Source organism: Siphateles boraxobius, unplaced genomic scaffold (genome assembly GCF_051911475.1).
Source record: "Siphateles boraxobius isolate OS27281-9 unplaced genomic scaffold, OSU_SipBor_1 111, whole genome shotgun sequence".
NCBI classification, from domain to species: Eukaryota; Metazoa; Chordata; class Actinopteri; order Cypriniformes; family Leuciscidae; genus Siphateles; species Siphateles boraxobius.
The window spans coordinates 1,174,563-1,200,418 of record NW_027508713.1 but is presented as its reverse complement, the minus strand read 5'-3'; the positions used below and the strand labels follow the sequence as shown (position 1 = coordinate 1,200,418).

Here is a 25,856-nt window from a genome sequence, read left to right as displayed (position 1 = left end):
ATCAGTTTCACAACCGCTGACGTTTTTTCTTCAAAATCCCACAGAGATGCTCTCTGACTCAATGTGAAATCTTGTGTAGGCTTCACTTTCATTTGCCACTTCTCAGATACCATGTGTGTTGGTCAGGGTTTGCGTACATTATACACTCTTAAGTCAAGTCAAGTCACCTTAATTTACATAGCGCTTTTAACAATATAGATTGTTTCAAAGCAGCTTTACAGTGATAATAGGAAATTAAAGTAATATAGATTGTTTTGGCTTTAAAGCAGCTCTAGAATAAAGTTATTGTCCAGCTAAAGTTAGTTTTGATTGATTCACTTCCGTCACAACGATCATTAGTTATTAACTTAGGGGCCGCTAACACGACACCGTTCCAACAGAAAACCCTTAATGCGATCCGGCCGCTCTTTTGCACAAAACAGTGACTGGTGGCTCGAGGACGCAAATCATGAAATAGTTTCCAAGGTACAAGCCCTGAAAAATTTATAATACATAATTTTTTTTATTGCTTTCGCAATAGACGTTAAGAGCTCGCTCAAGTACTGGGGAGCTAAACCAGTTAGTGCTTTGTACGTAATCAGCAATATTTTAGAATTTACACGATGTCTAATAGGGAGCCAATGCAGTGTTGACAGAACCGGGCTAATATGGTCATACTTCCTGGTTCTGGTAAGAACTCTTCCCTATTGGCATTGATGGTTCCATGAAGAACCTTTAACATCAATTGAATTTGGTGCGAGAGTTGAGACTAGAATTGTCCCTAGAAATTACTTAAATAATCATGAGGTTTGTCAAATAGGCTATTACTGTGAAAGCAGCGCAAACACTTAACCACAGATGGTTTAGATCGAAAGTTCAAAGTATTCTAGTCTTCTACCACCCATGCCGCATGTTTCCCCTGCCCTACTGCACATGGAACTGAATTACATTTACATTAGATTATATTACTAACGACTCAGCAGCTCGAGTTGAGTTCAGTCCAGGTGAAAGAAACGTTCTGCCTCTTTGAGATGATGGCACCACAAGACACAGTTCACTTGTAGAATGCAAGCTTATGGAGACTGAAGTCTGAAGGAGTGAGTTTAGGTATCGTGGTTCAGAGTCAGTGGTTGTTCTGTAGGAAAACATCAGTGCCTTTTATTTGATGCGAGCGCAACTGGCAACCAGTGCAATTTTATGAGGAGACGAGTGACGTGCGTCTCTTCGGCTCTTTAAAGACCACTCTAGCTGCAGGATCTGGATCAGTTGCAGAGGTTTGACAGTGATGCTGGAAGGCCTGCCATTGCAATAGTCCAGTCTGGATAGAACAAGCCCTTGGACAAGGAGTAGTGTAGCTCTGATAGGAAGAGCCTGATCTTCCCAATGGTGTGTAAGGCAAATCTGCAGGACTGGGCAGTTCTAGCAATGTGGTCTGTGAGGTTCAACTGATCATCAATCACAACTCCAAGGTTCCTGGTTTTCCTGGATGGAGTTATGGTTGATGAACCCAGCTGAATGGAGAAGCTGTGGTGTAGTGTTGGGTTGGCTGGAAAACAGGCAGTTTTGTCTTCGCAAGGTTTAGTTTAAGGTGGTGTTCCTTCATCCATCTAGAAAGGTCTGTCAGGCTGAGATACGAGCATCTACTGTCGGATCATCCAGCTGTAATGAAAGGTAGAGTTGTGTGTCATTAGTTAAGCAGTGATAGGAAAAGCCAAGTTTCTGAATGACAGATCCTAGCGAAGTCATGTAGATGTAGAAGAGAAGTCGTCCCAGCATTGAGCCCTGAGGCACTCCCGTAGTACGGTGGACATTTAGGACATCCTCAGACCTCAGACATATGAAGACAAGGCATCATGCCTCAGACTAAAAGGCTTCAGTCATTGGACAAAACGGCATCGCGTATCAGACTGAAAAGCTTCAGGTCTCAGGAAAAACAATGTCAGGTGTCAGGTCTCGTACAATTAGGCATCAGACAAAACGGCATCAGACAAAACGGCATCGGACGAAACGGACATTGTTTTTCCTGAGACCTGAAGCTTTTCAGTCTGAGACGCGATGCCGTTTTGCCCAATGACTGAAGCCTTTTAGTCTGAGGCATGATGCCTTGTCTTCATATGTCTGAGGTCTGAGGATGTCCTAAAATGTACACCGTACATTTGTACAACATGTCATTACTTTTATTAGTATGAGACAGTACATCACCACTGAAAAGAGCAACCACACAACTCAAGGGTACAGCACCATATGTAAATTAAATATTTCACCACCAACAGTCAAACTGAAACCCAGATATGAAAGTGATGGCACAAAACCACTAAATACTCTATAGAGTCATGAACTCATTTTGTTTTGTTTAGTAGGTTTAGACATTTGATTTGAGACTGACATAAGATTAACATATAGCAACATTAACCACAAAAAAAAAAAAAAAACATGACTTGAGTGTGAGTGCTGGGTGGAAAGTTATGCGTTGAATCTGTCGCTCTGGGGTGCGTTTCTCAAAGCCAACTATGGTCGCAAGTTCCGTCGTTAACAATAGAGTTCAATGGAATTTGCATCTGTCGCTCTGTTCTGCTAAAAAAACAGCAGAACTGAAAATGGTGTGAAGTGCATGCTCTCTCGTCCTGCAGATGTGCAGATTTTTCTGAGAGTTTTGAGGAAAGAGCTGCTGCTTTAGTCCGTAGAACCGCTCGACACATCAGCCACAGTGCTCACAGCACATTGTACAGCGCATCTTTGGCGCATCTGTGGTTTCCTGAACACATACACATTTAGATAGGGTTGTTTGTCTGTGTGAAAGTGTTCTATGTACAGAATGTTCTGTTTGTATGCAGATAGAGTTCATTTTGAGGTGTGTTCCTTTGGTGCTCTTCAGCTTGGAGATCCAAAATGTTTCCCAAATAAATAGTAATTCTGAGGCACTCAAAAGGAATATAAGTTTAAAAATCATTTATTTAAAAGTTCTGCTATATGTATCTGTCTATATTAATATTTCAAATTGTATCTTGATGCGAAAAGTGGTAAAATATAGAAATTTTACAATTATTCAACATCTGAGATTGCACATATTTATTAGAGCATGAAATGAAATGAATTTTTTTTTACAATGTAACATTTCTCTGTAACTTGTCATATAAAGTAACCTCTTGCTATATTTATCCATTTATATTGATATTTAAAACTATCCTGATGTGAAAATGTGACTTGTCTTATCTAAAGTAACTTGTTGTATTGCTCTCTGTCAGGTGATATGTGCAGATGAGCACCTGTGCTTCTAGGTCATGTGACCACATGCAGATATATAGCATGCAGTCTACGGACTGCCATTTTGAATTTGCCCTGAAGAAGGCCTAAGAGGCCGAAACACGTTGGCATATGTTTTTTAATGGATAGCCACGTTTAAATAAAGACTTTTTAATCTTATATTCCTTTTGAGTGCCTCAGAATTACTGTTTATTTGGGTAAAATTAATCCATGTTTGGTTTTTTTACAGTTCATCGCTGAGAAGGTTTGATCATAGATTTAGTCACACAAACAGCACTAGTGGTTAATGACAGAACTGACTGAATGAACAACAGGATCTCAAAATGGAGGCTGATGAACTCTGGTTTACATGTTTGTCAGTGCTTTTAGATCATCAGTGCTTCTTCCGCAGTGTAGACAAAGTGTGTGCGCATGGTTGCTAGGTTGCAAATATTTAGTAAAAAACAGAAAATGTATCCTGTCACAGTTTAAAAAAAAAAAATACCTTACACATTAAAAGTGGTAATTGAGGTCACTCAGTGAAACCATTTTCTCATGTACCTAATCTTCAAATCGCAAGCATGAAAGTTTATAGAAGCTAATTAAAAACAGTCTGTAATATTTTGTCTCCTCTTTTTATTCATCAAAAACAGAGATTTTGGTAAAGTTTACATTTTTTAACAACATTTTAGCCTTATCTTTTTTCCATCAAGGAAATTAAGTGTTGATATAGTCAAATGTAGCATGAATTAGTGCTGCAATGGTAGATAGAAATAGTAGACCAGTATCAGAAAAACTAGATTCAGCTCAAGGAGGAAAAGATTATGTTCAATGAGACATGTCCAAGGTTGCGGTGCAAAGTTGTGAAGTATATTACAATGAAATAAGATGACAGATATTTACATGTGCACATAGATAGCATTCAGTTCAAAGTTGTTCAACATTTGTTCGAGTGCTCGAAGCCGCAACAGTTCACACCCAGCCCATGCAAAGGCCAGAGTCCAATACTTTAAAAGAAAAGTTCATGAGAGGATCGGTGCATAAGGGCAGTGTTAAATGTGTGTGAGGGTGTGTGAGGGGAGCGGCTGCAGCGCCTCCGACCCGCACCAACAGATGCGTGCACTCTTAATCTTCGGCTCAAGCCTAATAACTCGCCATCCATACATGAAACCTGGCCTGTACAAAACAGGACCAAGCAATTAGTAACAATTAGTAACACTATTTTCAAGTATATACAAGTATATTCAACTACAACAAGTATAGCCAGTGCCAGCACCGACTAACAGGTCTATATACAATACACATGTTACAAACAATGACACTCGTCTTCCGGGTAATGGCGGAGCAGCACTCAGTCGCAACCACAGAGCGGCTTGCTTAATAACAGTCTTCTGGCCTCCCAACTTTGCTTTTAACGACGGTGGAACTACTTTATTGTTGTCGGTAACGTTTTTACACCATATTATGTCCGAACAAAAACAGAATAGGAAACAGAAACGTAAAGGCAGAGCTCAAGCGCTGAAGCTAATGGACCACAGCTAAAGAAAAGAAAACAACGGCGGGAAAATGAATGACGACTTCTCAGCGGACTCGGAGGTTGTTACTCCGGTTGGTAGCCCTTCTTCCAGCCCTGCCTTACAAGTAAAAAGGAAAGAAAGGAGCGACTTGTCTCTAGAGGATCTTCAGGCTAACATTCTGGCTGCAGTTAACCAGAGAGCTGATAACCTGGATCTGATGGTAAGAGACAACAAGTCAGGCATCAAAGAGCTGAAAACCTCCCTTAATTTTGCCTTCGTTGAAATTGAAGCTTTGAAAAATGAAAACAAAAAGTTGTCTGAGCTTTGCAACAGTCATGAAAAAACTATAAAAAACATGGAAATTCGGCTGACTGAGACTGAAAGATACAGGCGGAGATGGGCTCTAAGGCTGTATGGGCTACCAGAGGAAAGGGAGGAAAATGGAAAAAGAAAGGAAATTTGTCAGCAAATAGGCCCTAACCAAAATATGAGTCAAGCCATCGATGTCGTGCACCGAGTTGGAAGGAGGGACGCCGGCAACACACACCCTCGCTCCGTGATTATCCTCTTTGCCTTCCGCACAGCGATGGAATGACGTCTGGAAAAATGCATGAAACCACACTTTCCTGAGGGAGAAGAGGCTCCGCTTCGGCGAGGATCTCAAGAAGACCCTAGAAAGGCTGTGGCCCCGCATCGAAGAAGCGAGGAAACAAGGAAAGCGAGCTTTTTTCAGAGGAACCCGAGCCTTCATAGAGGATGTGGAGATCCTTTAAGATGTCTCCTACGGAGCCACACTAGGACTTTGTTATAAATTCTGATCTTGTGCCTTCTCGTTCTGTTGCTGCTTTAGAGGGTAAGAAAATCTGTTCAGGTCAATCAATTGCTGTCCATCGTGTGCGATGACGACTTCCTTCGAATCAGATTTCTCCACAGAGTCTTGTTTTTTTGCTTGGCGATCCCAGCTGCCTAGTGGGATCTGTTTAAGCTTGAGATTCATTTTAACTGTGTCTTTGAAGCGCAGCTTTGGCCTGCCTATACCACGGTGCCCGTCCTTGAGCTGGGAGTAGATAATCTGTTTTGGCAGTCGACTATTGTCCATTCTGCTCAGACGGCCAGCCCATCTCAGATTGCGCTGGATTAGTGTTTCGTACATATTGGGTGTGTTGGTTTTGTCTAGTAACTCTTTATTTGATATATGGTGCCACCATTTAATGCCTAGAATTTGTCTCAGGTGTCTCAGCATTAAGGTTGTGTGCTTGGGTCATGTAAACTGTCCAAGATTCTGCTCCATATAGAAGAACTGGGAGCACAATTGCACGATATACTGCACATTTAGTCTTTATGGTGAGGTCTTTGTTGGACCAGACTCTTTCTTTTAGTCGGCCGAATGCCTGCGAAGATTTAGACTTACGTAGGTAAAATTCAGCATCTAGTTTGTTGTTATAGGTGACTATTGCCCCGAGACATTCGAACTCTTTGACCTAGGTTAGCTTTTCGCCTCCGATCTGAATGTTGTTTTGGCTACTTTCGTCCGTGCCTGGGGGTGGCTGGAACATTATTTCTGTCTTCTTTATATTTACCATGAGTCCATAGGCCATTGCTGCTGTGGCAAAGTGGAGGATAATATCCTGTATATCCTGATGTGAGTGGGCGACAAAGGCAATGTCATCGGCGAACATAAGTTCCCGGACAAGGAGAGGTTTAGTTCTACTTAATGATTTGAACTGATTTACGTTAAAGAGATCAGCTCCTGGCCTTGTCTGTATCATCACACCTTTATCGCAATCTGCAAAAGCACTAGTTAGGACTGTGGCAAGAAAGAGGGAAAACAAGGTTGGCGCTAGGACACAACCTTGTTTCACTCCATTTAGCACAACGAAGTTTTCAGATAGTTCCCCCTTCATGCTCACTGAAGCCTTCATGCCATTATGATGGCGATCAGGTCAGTGAACAGGTCAGGGCAACCAATTTTATGCAGGATCTTCCATAATGTTTCTAAAACCTATGTTGGCTATATCTGCTCATAGGGTTGAATTCCATCATCTCTCAGGGTTTTATTATTGTGATGAGGTTCAAAGTTGTGGGAAGAAGGAGGCGGGAACCGACGAACATTCAAACAATTTTAATTATCAAATAAAAGAATACAAAAACAAAATGTAACCGCCTCGCGGAGGACTGCTGGCTACACAGAACAGAAATAAAACGCAACATAATCTCAGGCCTGTTCCTCTCTCGATCTTCACAGTCGTCGCTCCTCCTTTAATGCTTCCGCTCCTCCGTGAGAGATGCGAGACCGGTGTGTGTCACAGGTGACGTTCATCATTAATCACGGCACCGGCCTCGCGCCGTTCTCTCACGTCCCTCGGCCTAGTCCTGCTCACCACAATTATATATTAATAATAATTAATAATTGTATATTATTAACCCAGTCAGTCATTCATGAATATCACAAGCACTTTGTAATTACTTTAAAATGTTCCAAATTCACTTTTAAGAGGCAGAAGCTGTTATTGCTTGGGTTGTTTTTCTCTCGTAAAGAGAATTGTTCTTTAGCGGTTAATGAAACTACTTTCTATAAAGTCCCAGAGGACTACGAAACATGGTTAAAAGAAAAGCCTTCTTTATTTTTTGTAAGGATTACAATGCTGATGTTATTTTCATCCAAGAAACTCACTCATGTAAAGACGACGAAAAGTTATAGAAGAGTCAATGGGGCAGAGGTGTAAAGTCCAGGTTCAGAAATACCTCCTCAGTATTTTGTTCCAATCACCCGGATTTGCTAATTCAGACAGGAGACAGAACTAATTAGTGAAATCAGCTGACTGAGTTCAAGGGTGGAATAAACATATGGCAGGACTTTTACTTTCTGACCCCTGGATTACCCACCTCTGCAATGGGGAGAGGACATTTGGTTGACTCACGGATCCAACCACTCAGCAGGGGTTTCTATTCTCACTCATAAATTTAAAGCAAAGGTTCTTAATACAGTAAGGGATACCGATGGTCACTGGATGGTTACTATTACCTGTCTGGAAGATGCATTTTTAATTTTAGGCAACATCTATGGGTACTACTCACTCTCACAAAATTCAAAATTATTGGAAGAGCTGGACTCTGTATTAAATGAGTTGATGTCTAAATATCCTGAAGCTAAAGTAATTTTGGGCGGTGATTTTAATATGGTTATGGATAACCAATTAGACAGGTGCCCACCAAAACTAACTCCAAATTCAAGAAAAAGAATTGACTTTACAAAAAGGCTGGATCTCATTGATATATGGAGAGAAAAGAATCGTTGAAAACATACACTTGGAGCAATAGAAACCACACGCTACAGTCCAGGACAGATTTCTGGTTGATCTCGGCTGATTAGAGACCTCCATTGAGTCATGCACGGTTTCTCCTGCTGTTCTGACAGACCATAAGGCCATTTCTTTAGCTATTCAGGTCAGCAAGGAACAAAGAGGGAGATTATCTAGTGGTTACTGGAAATTAAATAATTCTCTACTATCTCATGAAGAGCTAAAAATGAAAATAGAACTCTTTATCTGAGAACAGTGGGAGGCTGCTAGAAAAGGGAATCATTTTGGGACATCATGGGAACTTCTCAAATATAAAATTAGAGGCGTCTGCTCGGGTTATGGCAAGATATTGGCGCACAAAAAGAAAAGTGTAACATACACCCTAATCGACAATATTAACAAACTTGCTGAAAAAGAGCATTTGAGCCATGAAGATAATAATGCCTTATTAGACTTACAAAACCAACTAAACATTTTATATTAGAACAAAGCAAAAGGAGCTTTTATAAGGTCACGTAGGAATTGGATGGAACAGGGTGAGAAAAAAAGCATGGAAACAATTTCTTTAACATGGAAAAAAAAAGAAATTAATCTATATTAGGGGTGTCCATGGTTAACCGATTAACCGATTAACCGTTAAAAATTGCGTAACCGAGTGAAACATTTTGCTCGGTTAAGTGGCGTCAATGGCGTGCACTGAATTTAGTTGTAATACATTTTTGCACCGCCAGAGCGCTCCCAGACATTTGAATTGTCCACAAGAAGTTCACTTTTCATAATTTTAAGGCCGTAAATAGGCTTTCATTTCTCTAATAGTGTAATGTCTTAATTTTAGTTTGAATACGAGGTGTATTCACCCTGCTGAGGGGGATGTGATCAAAGCCTGGAGTGGAGCGAAAGCACGTTCCTCTCTCCACTCTAGCATTCTGTAATCACTTCGCTAACAGTCCACTCCTGCTTTTCAATTCCCGCTCACAGAAAAAAACTAAAATGTAAAAAGACCGCTTACAAGTAAACATTTTTTTAATAGTTGGTTGGGATGAGTAGCCTAACTGAGTAGCCTATTTAATTGGAATATCAAATATTTTGTGCGATTATTTTAAAAAAATCTCCATCTCCATGTTTTCGGTGCTGACGCGTTCATGTAATGTAGCCTGGGTTGCGCTGCCAATAACCTAAAAGCTGTCAAAAAGAACAGGCAAAAGTAATGATTATGAATATGTCAAATATAGCAAGGAGACATTTTAATTGTTTGCAAGCTCACTCAGCTGGAAAGATGAAGTTGACAATGCTGATTCGCGATCTTCGCAGTGAACGCGCCAGAGAGAAATGCACTTTTCATACGGATTACATAAGCAGAGAGCAGTCTGTTTTCTTTCGTTTTGAATTGTTGTGTTTAAAAGTAGACATTTCAATATAGATTTATTTATCAGGTCTGTGAGAACACTAGGCTACCTTATAGCCTACGCTGAGTTTCGGAATTTGTTTATGAGATGAGCTCCAGTTCACGCGCCGGCGGCTCCGTAATATCTAATGTCCTCTATATTTACTTATTTCCAGGTAATTGGTTGATGAAACATTGATTAAAATTAAGATACAATTAATACAAAACGAAATTCACTTTAAAGAAAGGCTTTGTGCATTCTGTTTGAGGTCTCTGTGAAAGTTTTAGTGCCGCTTCCAGAACTGCCACGTCCCATTGTTTGTTCCATATAAATGCGAACACGAAAAATAAAATAAAATGAATATTTTATGTTCTGGGGAGAACTGACCCTTCTTCATTCGGCAGTAGTACTTTTGGTTTGTGCAGTGTAATTCACAGAATTAGGTAGCCTAAAACACTATTTTGCCACCTAAAAGTTAAAGATGTTTTGTGCAGTTATTAAAGGTGTTAAAAATGAACTACCCCTTTCTCGTGTGTCTGTATCTCGGGGTTGCGGCGCGTACACTATGGTTAACCGAGTATTAACCGCTAAGGGCCTCGGTTAACGGTTAATGAAAAACTTGAAAACGTGCAGCCCTAATCTATATAAATTTCTATAATTTCTAAAATCTATAATTTTCTATAAGAAAAATCGACATCGGGGAAAAGATTAGCGAGGACAGTAAAGAAATATCAAACTATACAAGCTCTTTTTATGAAAAAATTACTCGAAAGATATTAATCTCAAAGATCCAAAGGAAATCTTTTGCTTGATTAACTCAGCTAACTGTGTGGATGCAGAATATGATAAAATCTGCTGTCAGGACGAGGTATTTTTCTTCTGGCGGTCTTCAAAGAATCTCTTGACAGAGGGGAGCCTCCTCCTTCTCTGAGGCAAGGCATTAGAGATGCGCGGTTGGCGGTTATAGCCGCGGATAAACCGCGGATCGGGCGGATGACGTGTAGAAAAAAATATTTGAATTAAATTCGGGCGGGTTGCGGGCGGTTTCTAGTCTCGCGGCTGTTATCAGCAGCGCCTTGTATCAGCGGATGGCGGGCGGGAAAATTGGTCAAAAACGATGGCGGACGGATGATGAGTTTTGTGATGCGGTTGCGGATGAAATAAAAGCCCATCCGCGCATCTCTACAAGGCATCATAACAAAACCTTACAAAGACTCTCTATTAATTGAAAATTGGCGACCCATTACATTGCTAAATAATGACTGTAAGATTCTAGCATCTATCTGTCACAGTCATCATCTACACTGCTCCTTCATCATCCGTGTCACCTGTGATCACCTTGTTATTGTTTGATTTGTATCTGTATTTAGTTTGCTTCTGTTCAGTCAGTCCTTGTTGGTTCTTGTTATTGTTGTTACAGTGTTTTTGTGTGTGTCTGCCTGTCTGTACCTGTTTGGAAGTAATTATTAGTAAACGTTTGTATTGAAGCCTTTTGACTCAGTCTCTCCTTCATCCCGCACTACAACCCTGACACTATCTTAGCAAAACGTCTCGAATCTAAATTACACACTTTAATTGATGAATGCCAATCTGGTTTCATGAAAGATCGTCACATAGCCAATAACATTCGCTTAGTTTTAGGTCTGATTGAATACAAAAACTTCCTAGATGATGAACAACACATTATTTTAAACGTAGAGTTTCAAAAAGCCTTTGACACTGTAAGCCACAAATTTATTATTGACACCTTAAACTTTTTAAATTTTGGTAAGAATTTTATTAATGCTGTGAAAACTCTATACATGGGAGGAAACAGTTGTGTGAAATTGGCTAATGGAAACTCGCTAGATTTTACATAAACAAAGGTATCCGCCAAGGCTGCCCCACCTCGACTGTTTTTGATTGTAGCTCAAATTCTCTGTAATTTAATTCACAAGAGTTCATTCAAAGGAATTACATTAAATCAAAGAGAAATTAAAATCTCACAGCTGGCTGATGACTCAACCCTGTTTCTAAAAAATGAATCCCAAATAGGAGTTGCATTAAATGTTAAATTAAACCAATTTTCTGAAAGCTCAGGCATGAATCTAAATTTTTCAAAATGTGAGCTGTTTTCTCTTAAAAATAAGCATTCGGGTCAAATATGTGGCATAAATATAAAGAATTTAGTAACTTACCTTGGAATAAAAATCAGTCATAATCACAAGTTGATGACAGAGAGTAATATATACAGCATATTTATTTACATCAATAGAGATATCTAAGTTACAATGTGCCAATCTAGACAAACTATTATATAACTTTATATGGAGGAAGAAGCCCCATAAAATCAGGAAAGGGGGGTTTATTGGTAATTGACTTCTCACTCTTCAATGAGAGATTAAAAATCAACTGGATTAAAATCCAATCTGAACATTGTTCCAAACTTTATCTTTGAAAAAGTTGGTAAAATCACATTCTTGCTTCAGTGCCCATATACTCCATCGACAGACTACCAGTCAAACTGTCCAACTTCCATCAACAGGCTCTAACTTGTTGGTCACTTTTGTACAAACACAATTTCTCCCGTCACACGTTTTATCTGGAACAACATGAACATCATACATAGAAACAAGACTCTCTTTATAGAAAACTGGTTTAAACATGATATTCTACTGGTATCCAATTATTAAATAACTCAAATCAAATTTTAACTTATGATGAACTCACCCATAAATTTAATTTCCATCCTCCAAGAAAAGAATTTGATATTGTAACCGGAGCTATACGCCATGGGATCATCACCCTACTTAGAGATGTGACAGATTTGGATCAAAATAGTGTATTTTTCTCTAGCAGTGTTTCAATAAATCTTTTCTAGACAGAAAAGTCAACAACAAAGTACTAAAAAATATTTTATGTGCAAAATCTATCCCTGCCTCCAGGTACAAATGATCCCCCTTGTATGAAAATATGAATTAACAAACATACATTTTTAATTACAAACAAAGTAAAAGAAATATAATCTAAAATTCTTCGCCATTATTACCCCTGTAACAAGATTATTCAGAAATGTATCCCTACTGTAGACGAAAAATGCAGCTTTTGCTCTCTGGAAACAGAAACGTCAGACCATTTGTTCTGTCGCTGTTCACAGATAGCTCTTCTCTGTGGAATGATGTACAATGTTTTATTAATGGACACTTTGGCTCAAACATACATTTATCTAGTTTTGACATCTTTTACTTTTCTGACTCAAACTCCTATATACGGTAGTCAACCTATTCATTTTGCTTGGAAAATTCTTTATTCATAAATCGAAAATTATGAAGAACAAACCTCTTTTCAATGTTTTTAAACTTGACCTAAAAAATGATATAGACTGTATTTCAGGATTAGATGGTAAATCAGCAGCAAAATGTACGCAATGTTTATCTAATTTAACTTTATAATTAATTTAACTGATATTTACTGTCTGATACTCTGGCTATGTACTTTTATGTTGTATATAATTTTTATAGGCTACAGATTATTTGTTACTTATATGATATTTGTCTCAATTCTTTATCTATTGGCCGATTTATATTTATTTATTTTATTTATTCTTTAATTCTTTATGAAAGCGTGAACTGTAACTAAATTTGTACTACAAGTTCAATTTCTTTTCTCGGCAAATTGCAACAAATGTGATCTGCAATAAAAAATTAAATAAAAAAAACCTAAAAAAACAACAACAAAAAAAAAACATTGACACTCACCAGTTCCAGTATCGTTAGCCTAAATCACTCAACAGCACAGTCTCAACCGAATGGTGGAGAAATGTAAAAGGTTGACAGGCATAACAGTGAAACGGCAGTTCAGAGAATTAAATTATATGTAGGGCTAAGCGCCTGCAGCAGCTCAAACACACACACACACACACACACACACACACCCCAAACAACAGCGCGCGGCCATATTTAAAAGAACGTGAAGCCAATTTGTGTCAAATCTCGCGATACTGGCGCGAAGTCTCGCGATAACGTGAACCTAGTGTGGAGCCGTGAGAAGGGAAAATAAGGCAGAGAAAATACCTGGGTCACACAAAGTTATCGTTTAATGACGTTGGTATCGTCTCTTCATCACCTTGTCCTCGTCATGGAAAAAAAGGTCTTGTTCATCATTGATTTCAATAACAAAATGAACACTAAATAGGGACACTGTGAGGGAAACTGATGTGTAAGATCGTTATGTTTTCAGCCCTTGTTGGGTCACTTCCAAGTACCCATATTCAGATTCCAATCACAGTTTTGTTAGAATACTTTTTGACTACCACCCTCGTATTGAGCACAACATAAGGCAGAAAAAATATTCTTGACAATCAACAATGCGAACGGTGCATCGTCCTATTCTTCTCCGTTTCTCGAGGTTGGTCGAAGGGAACCACTCCACTGCATCACTCATGAAACTAGGGATGCATGATATACTGGCCACCATATCGGTAGCGCCCGATATATGTACATTTTTAATGTTATCATTATCGGCCCGTTAAGAAAATTCGGTCGATATATTAAATCCGATAAATAATGGATTATTTTCTTCAGCTGAGACTCTTCAGATGCGCTTCAAAAATATGTTTTTGAACTGCTTGAAATATGATTGAAATCACTTGAAAAAGGAAAATAATGTTAAGTGAAGCGCAAGTCTGTCATATCGGCTACATAAAATGATGATGAGAACATTATGTGATTAGGACATGGCTTTTAATGCGGAGACTTTATTTTTTTTTATTATCAGGCTCTCAAAAATCATTAAAAAAATTGGATTTACATTTATCGGCCAATATATTGGTTATTGGCTTTCAAATACAAAGGGTTATCGGTATCGGCCACATTTTTTTATATCGCTGCATCCCCAACCGAGTTGCTTAAGGCAATTAATTCTGCCCGCTGTGACTGTAACTTCATTTAAAAGTATAATTTGACTTGACAGGAGAGTTTTTCAGATGTATTTATGGATATATTTATGAATGTATGATACAAAGGTAATTCTACAGATCTTGTTTTTCTTTATCTTCAACAGGTTTTTTCCTGCTGTCTACCGAGTCTCATGGATGTGGCGTTGGGTACATAAAAAAAAATACGAACTGCACAGGTAATGAGCAGCACCTTGTGTGTTTTAATACTATGTCTTTTTCATAATGCTCTGTATGTCATTCAAAATAGGGAATTTGTGTAACCGTAGTTTTTAAACTTTGTAATATTTCTTTTTTGATTCCTGCCTCTGTTACAGATGAAGATGAGTGTGAGACGCCGAGTCTGTGTGGTGAAAACTCTCAGTGTGTAAATACACATGGAAGTTACTATTGCACCTGTAATGAAGGATTTCTATCAATTCCACCCAATTTCACAGCATCAACTGCCGGAGAGTGTGTGGGTACGAGAGGGGTTTATAGGATAAAAATCACTACTATGATTAAAATATACATGAATATCAGATGATGTCACCAACGTCTCCTCACTGACGTCACTCAATTCTAAAACTTGTCTTCCGCCATCTTGAGTACCAGATTCGGCAAGATCGATACGTCAGTCGCAAAGGAAGTAGAGCTTATTCTCTGGCCGAGCCCGAACTTGCGGGCCGATATTTCCCGTCACTATCTTCGGGCCGGGCCCTTGATCTAGAGATGTGCACTCCCAATGCAAAAGAGTGCGGCGCGGGACAGGATTTGATGGCCGAGTGCGAGCGGCAATGCACTCTCTGTGTGTGTGCGCGTTGCAGGGAGAATAAAACGATTCGCGGGACTCCCGCAAACTGGAAATATCTATGAATAAAACATATAAAAACTAATACATTTTTGCAGAAAAGCAACAAGAACTAAAACAAAATAGAAACGATTTACAGGCCAGAGTTTCCTTTTAAAACACGTTTGCAGCGTTGAGCGATGTAGCCAATAACAGACAGAATGTTGATTTCTTCAACGCAAAGGCCAATCAGAAGCATTTAAGATAGACTCCCCTCACTGCTCAAAACCTCTATGCTCAAAACTGACTTTGTGTTCAGAGCTCTGTATGCTGACAAATCCTCTAATTGTAACAAACAAAGTTTATATATTATGAAAGATTCATTGTGCAGTCAGCTTAATTGATATTAACAGAGATGTGAGATCGCGATTAAAGGATGTCAGCTTTTTAGGAATTATTAACGGAGCGCACTTTGCGCGCATTCAGTCAAAATCCTTCAATCATATCATGCCCGACCATGCACGCAGCTGCTTGCTTTTATGTTATAACAGTGGTGTGCAAACTCTCTGTGCAGTGTTCATGTTGTCTGTGGTGAGTGGATGTAAATGATAATGAGTTTACGCTAGCTTAGGGCTGTGCGATATCACGATTTATGATCATGGATTAAAATATATCCACCATCTGCTTTTGAAGAAATGTCGTAGTATCGTGCATTCTATCAGTTGCAGTTCTGGCGCCTCCGTCTCAGCATAGGCTACAACGCGACGTATATTCACATCAAATGTTAACGCAAAGGAACGGGACAATGCAGTTCACATAACTTCATTATTTGCATGTGCTAACAAGTCATTCACGTGTTGATGCGCGGTTCTAACGAGGGCTTTTCTGAGCGCGTACACCGTAAGCGCACGCGCACTAAGCCTGTCTAACAACAGCGACAGGTTACTGAACGAAGTTATCTTTCTAGTCTTATAGCGCGAATACTGTCAATTACACACAGGGTTTACATAAACAAAGTTGGTTATGTATAAAGTGAAACAAACAGAGAAAATCTGCTTCCTAGCTAATGCCGTCAGTATTGTAGACAGTACCCGGCAGGTACTCAAGATGGCGGCAGTCAACTGGAAAAAGAGCGGATGACGTAAGAGGTCATGTGACTGATATTCATGTATATATATAATTAATACTAACTGCTTTCCCCAACAGATATCAATGAGTGTTTTGATAAGACACCTGCATGCCCAAGTGATCTGGTGTGTGTGAACACCATTGGCTCTTACAACTGCACCAACTGTCCTAAAGGATTTATTCGTGACCCAAAACTAAACTCATCATGTAAAGGTGAGCGGCCTCACTCCTATTACTTTCCATTGACTGTTAATCAAACCAAAGAACTTGAGTGTCAAAAATTACCTTTTTATTAAGGGTCAATATGTGCCTTCCAGAACAAATGTTTGGCTTTCATTATTTCTTCCCCTTAATGGGACATTTATAGTGGCTATAGTTGGTTAAAATGGTTAACAGAGAGCACTCTCAGAACATTCTTTTAAAGTTATGAACAAACGTTCTTCCAGTGACGTTAATAAAACATTCATTATGTAATCATTAACTATCCATCTTTCATGGAACTATTTTAACTGAAACGGTTAAATGTAAAAAAAATGTTTAAATGTTGCTACTTGTTTCGGAATGTTCAGAGAACATTTAAAAGTAACGTTTTCTAAATGATCAAATGGAATGTTCCTCTTAAACTTTTAAAAAACTGGACGTTTTGATATTTCAGAGAACATTCAGAAATGATGTTTTTACAACTTAAAGGAAAATATTCTTAGAACATATTTTGTGTGCAGGGATGGTGTTTAAAAACCCATACCTAAATATGCCTATATTGATAATTATTAGATGACAGATAATAACAGAGGATTTTTTGTACCTAGTTCAAGCCCTGTTTAATTTCTGACCCTGATTATAACCATCCATGTGATGCATTTGTAGTTTTTAAGCATATAATTTAATGAAACACTGAAACATGAGGAGGTTCACAGGAAAGTTGAAGTTCACAGAATCAGTAATAGCCACCAGCTCAGTGCAACATTAATGATGGGCTCTGTGTGGAATAAAACACTAGCATACTGTACGCTGTGAAACTGTAGTATGCGACATTGCCACATGATTTTACTATGACTTTGCAAGTTGGTACGGTTCGTTTATCTTCTAGGAAAACATTACACAAACATTGCATTTGCATAAGATGGAAATTGCATCATAGAAAGATTGGCATCATCACCTCAGGGTCATTTGTCACATCGGAAATGGATTAAGTCGAGTTGCACTGTGACATAAAGTGTCTATTGCCATTTTTGGCACGTCTTTACAAATGTATTGGGTTTATCTGGGTTTCCTATACAAAAAGAAAATAAATATGCTACAAAAATAGGATGAGTTGCTATTTATAATCATTCAGCAGTTGAATAGGATTAATACATTTTTTTAGGGGTTTCGAGCTGATAAAATAGCTTTCATTAACCTCTGTCATCTCACTTGTTTATGTGTGAATGTTCTCCCTTTTGCTTGTGTCTAAATTAAACCGCGTGTTCGCTGCAGATGTGGATGAGTGTGTGTCCTCAGTGTGTGAAGTTCACAGCCGTTGCACTAACACACCTGGCAGTTTCTCCTGCATCTGTTCTCCAGGGTTTGATAAACACGAGAACACCTGTACAGGTGAGCGTCAGTGTGCTGATGCTGCTAGTGATACTGACAGTGTGTTTGAGTGATGATCACATTAACAATCATAACATGCTGCTCTTAACATCAAAACGAGTGCAACATAATTAAATAAAAAGATGTTATCAAAGGAATCTGCATTCATGTGACTGACAGTCTTCTCTCTCTCTCTCTCTCACACACACACAGACATCGATGAGTGTAAAGATCCAGATGTTTGCGGCACAAACGCAGATTGCAAAAATCTTCCAGGCAGCTTCATCTGCGAATGTCACACGGGTTACAGTAACTACAGCAACAACCAGTCAAAATGCACCGGTTAGTGATCAAGTTTTTTATATGTTATTCTACTATTGGTATGTCAAAAATAAATTTCCCTGTTGACACTTTGCTGGAATTTTCATGACCCTAAATGAGAAAGTCACAAATTTTCAAGAAATGCATAATAGGTTAACTAGTGTTTCCGACAACTCAAAAATCAAAATGGGTCAAATTGACCCGCCAATTTAAAATATGGTAATTTTGATGGGACAACCCATCTTCCTATAACCTAGAGTATGTAAAATAAAATAACACAAACAGCACAGAGCAATTATTCTCTCACTCATCTTCTCTCTCTCTCACAGACATCGATGAGTGTAAAGATCCAGATGTTTGCGGCACAAACGCAGATTGCAAAAATCATATAGGCAGCTTCATCTGCGAATGTCACAAGGGTTACAGTAACTACGGAAACAACCAGTCAAAATGCACCGGTTAGTGATCAAGTAGCATGAGCACTTTTCAAAAAAATATGTGCTAGTTTAAGTGATTAATTGTGTTGTGTTTATGTGCGCAGAGATGAACTGTGACGAGTTTAAAATTGAGTCTGACATGCAGGGAAAGGTACAATTTCTGTCCCTTTGTGATTATTTTCAGTAGTATTTTCTCAGATGGCGTATAAACTGTGTGTTGTTCTAGTTGAAGGATATACTGACGCTGTTGAGGGACAGTTGTGAGTCTCTGAGGGATACAGGTGTAGGCCGTCAAACCGGAGAACAGTTACTGGAGGTGAAACTGCACCTTCCTCTTGTTTCTTCTGCATTTCTTGTGTTGAAATCGTGTTAACTTGATGATGGAGCTGTTTTTGAGTTGGAATATTCCTCTGTCTCATTATGTTTGACTCTAGATCCTGATCACCTCCACTGATTATCTGCTGTCGGATGGAAACATCGCTGACAGTGAGACGTTGAGTCAGTTTCTGGACGCGGTGGAGAACAGCATGCATCTGATTGGACCTCAGCTTAAAGCGCCTGTGACCAGGATGGAGACGCACAACACCTGTAAGACATAATCTCATTGTTACTGAATAGAAATACTGTTTCAGACATGCATAAAATGAAAGAGAAAGGCACTTTTATTAAAAACACAAAACATCCTGTTTAAGTAAGATTGTAATGGTACTGAAAGCAGTTGTTCTGTATGATCATGTGATTCACAGTCGCTGAGGTTGCAGTCAGGCGGGGTCAGGCTCCGCCCAGTGGGTGTGTCACTCTGAGCACAGACTCCGCCCTCTTCAACACCAGCTGGGAAACAGTTGTAGGGAAATCATATCCAGGTACAAATACACACATGCACATATATGTACTTATGAAAGCATCAGTGCATTCAAGACCAGATGTGAATGTTGTTTTTCTTTAGGTTTTGGGTTTGTGGCGCTCGTCAGTTATAAAGATATGGAGTCATCCAGCGATCAGTTTCACACGATCAGCAGAGAGAGATCAGACGATAGAGAGAGAAACATCACTTATCAGCTCAACTCGAAAGTGGTGACGGCCGTCGTCAGTAATCCAGAAACCAAACAGCTGTCTGAGCCGGTGACGCTCATCTTTACACACGAGCAGGTGAAGATGCCGACTTATCTGCTCACTCACAAACACAGAGATCTCACTGGAGATGAGCGTACGCACACACACGCACAAACTAAATGGTTTTAATTTAGGCTGTCCTGTGTGATTACAAGGCCATTGATATGTGGTTATTGCAAGTTGCAATAGTGTTACTGGATCTTAGTGCTGCATTTGATACTATCGACCACAACATTCTTTTGAATGGACTTGAAAATTGACATTAGTGGAATTGCATTGTCATGTTTCATATCATACTTATCTGACAGTTATCAGTTTGTAGCAGTAAATGAAGAGATGTCATATCGATCACAAGTTCAGTATGGCGTACCACAAGGCTCAGTACTAGGACCGTTCCTGTTTGCTCTGTACATGCTACCCTTGGGAGATTAGAAAGCATGTTTTAGTTTTCACTACGCTGATGTTACTAGGGCATTGCTATGTTGTTGCTAGGGTGTCCCTATGTGGTTGCTAGGGCATTGCTAGGCAAGCCAATAAAGCGCAATCCTATATTACTAATATGTTCTGATCTGGTGCTGAGAAATGGCTTTTTTATCATTGCGGGAGTGATCTAAATGGTTGCTTGCCAAAGCATTTGCCAGCATGGTATGTAAGGACTGGATGCCTTTCTGAAAGAATGAAAAGAGTTGACAACCACACTAAATGTTTAGATGTCTTGTCACTCTTGTAAATGAACACAAAAACACACAAGAGAGTTTTCTTTAATACAGAACTGCACAAAATTTTAAATAGACTTCCAATTGATAAGCATGGTTTTTGTGGTGAAGCTATTTTTACCAAATAATTTTTTCTGTTTAAGCTAGTGATAAAGATCAGCTGCCCGTGCGGATAATCAGACATTCGTGTATTTTTTACTTTTTCTGAACTGTCAATCATTCTCTTCTTCTCACTTCTTCAGGAGAGGGCGGAGTCTGAGGGCGTGGGTTATTCATGTGTGTATTGGAATGAGGCTGAAGGGGCGTGGTCTGGGCGGGGCTGTGAGGAGGCGTGGTCTAACAGCACTCATACAGCGTGTTCCTGCTCTCATCTCAGTAGTTTCGCTGTACTGATGGCCCTTTATCCCATACAGGTACATCTGTGACCCAGAAAAAACTGAGATTTCACACATTTTATTTAGATTTTAGATGAAATGATAATGATCTTTTCCCCTCTTCCTCTCCCTCAGGAGTCATTTGAGCTGGTGTTGATCACGCGAGTGGGTTTAGTTCTGTCTCTGCTCTGTTTATTTCTCTGTATCCTGACGTTCCGGTTCTGTCGCTCCATCCAAGGAACCCGAAACAGCATTCATCTTCATCTGAGTGTGTGCCTCTTCATCGCAGACCTCGTCTTCCTCTGCGGGATCTCCAGCACTCACGATCAGGTGTGTGTCTTGTATCTCCTGTATATGGGAGCTTTGAAGTCTAAAAGGTACACTGTAAATATTATTTTGCTCACTCTAACTTTATCTTTTTGCACAGATTAAGTTAAGTTGTAAATACTAAGAACAGTACATATTTTCAAATTGATAAATTTAGTTATTTGAACTTACAAAATTTAGTTGGAAAAGCTATATGAAAGAAAAGTGAACATACTTTTTTATGACACTTTTACATTTTTCTTTATAATCAAATCTTCCGCCATGGTCTTGTCAGTCAACCCGCCTCACTCTCATCACATGATAAATGAAATCTGACTCCTGCTGCTGTTCTGTGCTGCGACTCATTCGACTTCCGCTGCCTTGAAGTCTAAAAGGTAGAGAATAACAAGCAATTACAAAAACATATTGTGTTTTTCGTTCTCTCTCAGGTAGGGTGTGCGATTGTGGCTGGGCTGCTTCATTTCTTCTTCTTGTCTGCGTTCTGCTGGATGCTGCTGGAGGGGGTTCAGCTCTACCGGATGGTTGTGCTGGTGTTTCACACCACATTAAAACATCTTTACATGTATGCGGCGGGATACGGAGTCCCTCTCGCCATCGTCATTATCTCTGCCATCTCTTATCCGCGGGGATACGGCACCGATCGACAGTGAGTGCTGTTTGTGCTTTTATAGCATTCACATGAGCGATTGATTTCCTGCTGTTTTAATGGTTATTTTGTGTGTTTGTGCTCCAGCTGTTGGCTCTCTCTTGAATTTATGTGGAGCTTCTTCGCACCTGTCTGCATCATCGTCGTCCTCAACAGCTTATTTTTCATCATCACCGTGTGGAAACTGGCCGAAAAGTTCTCCAGCCTCAACCCGGACCTCTCCAAACTCCGCAACATCAGGTGTGTGTGTTTATTTCTTAAAGGGGTCATTCACACAAAATGTCATCGATTACTCGCCCTCATGTCATTCCAAAACCTGTACTTTGGTTCATCTTCGGAACACAAAACGAAGATATTTTAATGAAATCTGAGAGATTCCTCCTCTTTCATTGGACGTCTGTTCACCCAAACTCAAAACGTTCATGAAGAGATGAGAGTTTGAAAGTCACATGGGTTTGGAATGACATGAGGGTAGGTAAACGATGACATAACTTTCACTTTTGGGTGAATAATCTAAATAGATTCTGTCAAGTTCTCATCAATTCCTGGTGACTTTCAGGGGTTTCACAGTGACCGCAGTGGCTCAGTTGTGTGTTCTTGGAGGTATGTGGGTTTTCGGCTGCTTCCTCTTCCAGGAGGAAGGAACTCAAGTTGTTTTGTACCTCTTCACCATCCTAAATAGCCTTCAGGGGGCGCTCATCTTCATCATGCACTGCCTCCTGTCCAAACAGGTACACACACACACACACACAAATGCACATGCACCAAAAACGGAAACGCAGTATGGTCTAGATTCAAACTAAATTAGAAAGATCCCATCAACTGTCAAACAGACAGACTTTTGACTCCCTGCTTAAAGCATTGGACTGTAATCTGGAGAATGAACCTCATTGGTTCTTGCGGTGTTTTAAACGTGTTTTGTGTTGCCCCCTTCAGGTCAGAGAGGAGTATTGCAAACTGATTAGCAGGATCTGCTCAGACAAGGAGAAGAAATATTCAGATTTCAGCACCAATCAATCCAGCAACAGTCAGGTATATTTGCATCATCATTGAACATTGCTTACTGAAATCAATCATGTTTCATGTAATCACTTAATCAGTGTTTCAACCGGGGAAAGATGTCAATAAAACAGCTTGTAAACAGTCACGTAACGTTACATTTACCTCAGGAAAGCAATTCAATGTGCATGGACTTGTTAGTCAGGTTGAAAAAAATAACATTTTGGCAAATATTTATCAATATATGTTGTGTAATGTAATTTAAGTGCATCACTAGATTGTGGTTCAGCTTCTAAATGTGTCCTCTGACCTTTACAGCGACCTCTACGGAGCGATCAGAGCACAGCAGAGTCAAAGATATAGAGCGCCTGTCACGTCCTGGAGGATCTCTAGTGATGTTTGACCTTTAAAGACACATGGAAACGCAACTTCTCACAGAGCACATGGGACAGCTTTCCCCTGAGAAGATCTTAAACTGCTTTCTTTCTGTCTGTCAAGCAAGAATATTTCAGGTGTGGGCTCGTCACACTGGAGGCAGATTTGAAACATAGCAGCTAAATTAATAAGATGTGTAGGTCCGTTTTCTTCCTCTAATGGACTTTGGAGACACTTTAGCTGTTCTTTGTCTTGCCTTTAGTGGAAAACGTCCTACTTTACATGCAAAAGGCAGCTTTCATTTGCTTATATAAGAACAGTTGTGAATATGATATTTGAAGACCTAGTCTCTAGTTTGCCTTAAGAATAAGCCTTAATCTGAATCCTTAATCTATTATTAATCACAGATGCAGGTTTATGTGATCTGCACTTACATGCCACTTTACGTCCTTAAGCTGTTGGGAAATTTGACCTCTATTTATGTGGGAAACAGGTGAGGTACTTTAGATTGATAAAGCTAATTTAACAGAGCCGATGTTGCATTGCACAGAGCAGGTCTTAATTAATTTCACAAAGACTTATCCTCTTAAAAATCCAAGTAATACTAGTCCTGAAACTACGTTCATGAAGACCATACAGATTTAAGCATAAGCATGCATGCGCCTTGAATTTGTTGCGCTAATTGCACTGGATCAGGCCGTTGTTTCACATTTGAAAAAGAAACAGAAGAGATTTAACAACAACAGATGATAGCATTGACATGCTTTTCTGTGAGGGGGTTACGAGATTCACCCAACTCCATAGTTTAAAGACTTTTTAATGGGTCATATAACAATTGCAGAGACAGGAAGAAGACAACGCATGCATCGACTGCCAGTGTTCGCGCACACCATTAATTGTGGTATAATTTGAAAGGCTATGCGTTTGTGTCAAAACTAATGTATACTTAGGGCTTTAGTGTCCTCATTTTAAGAACAAAGTGATTTTGTAAGAAGATCAAGCTAATGCCAAAGCTTCAGCAACACAAATGTTTTTTAAGTTATCTATTGTATGTGAAATTATGATATTTGACAGAAACAAATGTTTTATTTTACATTTTCCGCAATGGATATTATTTTGTATCTTTTGTATCTGTTATTTTTTTAAGTTGACTTGTAATGCTCCGTCTACAACTATACTTGATTTCTGATTGTAACGTTACTGTACGTGTCGTGTATTATTGGATTTCAATGTCTGGATCAATTCAGATTTATACAATCTGAGGGAAATAAGGGGAATATCAAATTTCTGATGTGGTACTGCCATGTTTTTTTTTTAAAGTTAATATTTAATAATTGCTAAAAGAAGCCGTGGCAGAGTTTTGTTCACATGAGGTCAATATGCTAATTATCCCATAAACATACACTTTTATTCTATAATCGCACACTGATCTGCACATTACAGTAAAAGTACTTGCCACAATAAAACCCTCACATTTTTACACCTCAATTTCATTTCTACCCAGTAGATGTCTTACATGGTGACATAAATGCTTTGGAAGAACATTGATGAAATGGATAATAAATAATGTGTGAAAGGAAAGCCATGGTTCTTGTTTAAATAAAAACCATTCCTGAATGAAAAAATAGTGCAACTGATTGATTCTTATGGAAACTCAAAAGTGCTGCGTAACATGAGAATGAACCTCATTGATTCTTGCAGAAGCTCAGACGTGCTCCGTAACACAAGAATTAACCTCGTTGGTTCTTGAGGAAACTCAAACGTGCTGCGTAACACAAGAATTAACCTCATTGGTTCTTGAGGAAACTCAAACGTGCTGCGTAACACAAGAATTAACCTCATTGGTTCTTGAGGAAACTCAAACGTGCTGCGTAACACAAGAATTAACCTCATTGGTTCTTGAGGAAACTCAAACGTGCTGCGTACCACGAGAATGAACCCCATTGGTTCGTCAGGAACCAGAACCCACTCAGTCAGCGCCTTCCACAGAAGACAGGGGGGAGGATCCCGGATTGTGCATTCGACTCGTGAGCGGTGTGTTCTACGACTTTGATATTTCGTTGTGCATCTCTGGAAAATAGGAACCGGGTCTCCAAGGGGTGTATTTTCAGCTGCGGTCCGACTGGAGGAACCAATCGTCCAGACGGCTTCTGGTCGGCTCAGCAGGAGGCACCCACTCTAAACTGAGCTCATCAACAGCCTTGGACAGGACACATAGGAGCTCGACATCACTATGATGGAGGTCCCCTCCCGTTGCTGCTGTGGGGAGCAATATAATCCAGCAGGCCGTTGAACCACTCGCCGTTTGGAGACACTGCCACCGAAATGGCATCATACTTAGCGCCTTACATAGCTCAGAAGGACACCAAATCCTTCACGTTGGGGAGGGGCAGACATCAGCGGTCATGAAGCGCATTGGAACTGCAACAGGAGGTGAGAGGCACATAGATGCTGAGCCGGCGTGAGCTCATCACCTGACCTTGACAGGAACTCGTCCTGGGACGAGAGAGACTTGGGCAAGTTCTTCACCTTGGACGAGGGCGACACAGAACCTGAGAGTCCAGAGGCTCATATCTCCACCGTGGGAGCAGTCCGACCCCCAAGCACGACCCAGGCAGAAGACGCACAACTCGTGGCCATCCAAAAGTTCGATTGGCTCTGCACAGGAGAGGCAATCGCAAGAGGTCATCCTTGTCCGAAGTAGTCTTGATAGGCTTCTG

General features: G+C 39.8%; 1 protein-coding gene across 2 annotated transcripts in view; it reads left to right on the top strand.

The window, feature by feature from the left end:
- Window positions 1–24,761, top strand: part of adgre5b.1 (adhesion G protein-coupled receptor E5b, duplicate 1) — a 39,979-nt gene extending 15,218 nt beyond the window's left edge. Inside the window, exons 3-20 of one of the 2 annotated variants that reach the window (XM_077197577.1) lie at window positions 14,467–14,538; window positions 14,677–14,820; window positions 16,335–16,469; window positions 17,733–17,849; window positions 18,042–18,170; window positions 18,479–18,607; window positions 18,691–18,737; window positions 18,813–18,902; window positions 19,021–19,174; window positions 19,333–19,449; window positions 19,533–19,735; window positions 20,658–20,828; window positions 20,925–21,119; window positions 21,545–21,762; window positions 21,850–22,002; window positions 22,322–22,493; window positions 22,699–22,794; window positions 23,080–24,761. In XM_077197577.1, coding sequence (XP_077053692.1) covers window positions 14,467–14,538; window positions 14,677–14,820; window positions 16,335–16,469; window positions 17,733–17,849; window positions 18,042–18,170; window positions 18,479–18,607; window positions 18,691–18,737; window positions 18,813–18,902; window positions 19,021–19,174; window positions 19,333–19,449; window positions 19,533–19,735; window positions 20,658–20,828; window positions 20,925–21,119; window positions 21,545–21,762; window positions 21,850–22,002; window positions 22,322–22,493; window positions 22,699–22,794; window positions 23,080–23,124 — 2,387 coding nt within the window. In that variant the 3' untranslated portion in view covers window positions 23,125–24,761. The remainder of the gene's footprint in view (window positions 1–14,466; window positions 14,539–14,676; window positions 14,821–16,334; window positions 16,470–17,732; window positions 17,850–18,041; window positions 18,171–18,478; window positions 18,608–18,690; window positions 18,738–18,812; window positions 18,903–19,020; window positions 19,175–19,332; window positions 19,450–19,532; window positions 19,736–20,657; window positions 20,829–20,924; window positions 21,120–21,544; window positions 21,763–21,849; window positions 22,003–22,321; window positions 22,494–22,698; window positions 22,795–23,079) is intronic. The other variant, XM_077197583.1, reaches the window with a different exon arrangement.
- The last annotated feature ends 1,095 nt before the right edge of the window (window positions 24,762–25,856 follow it).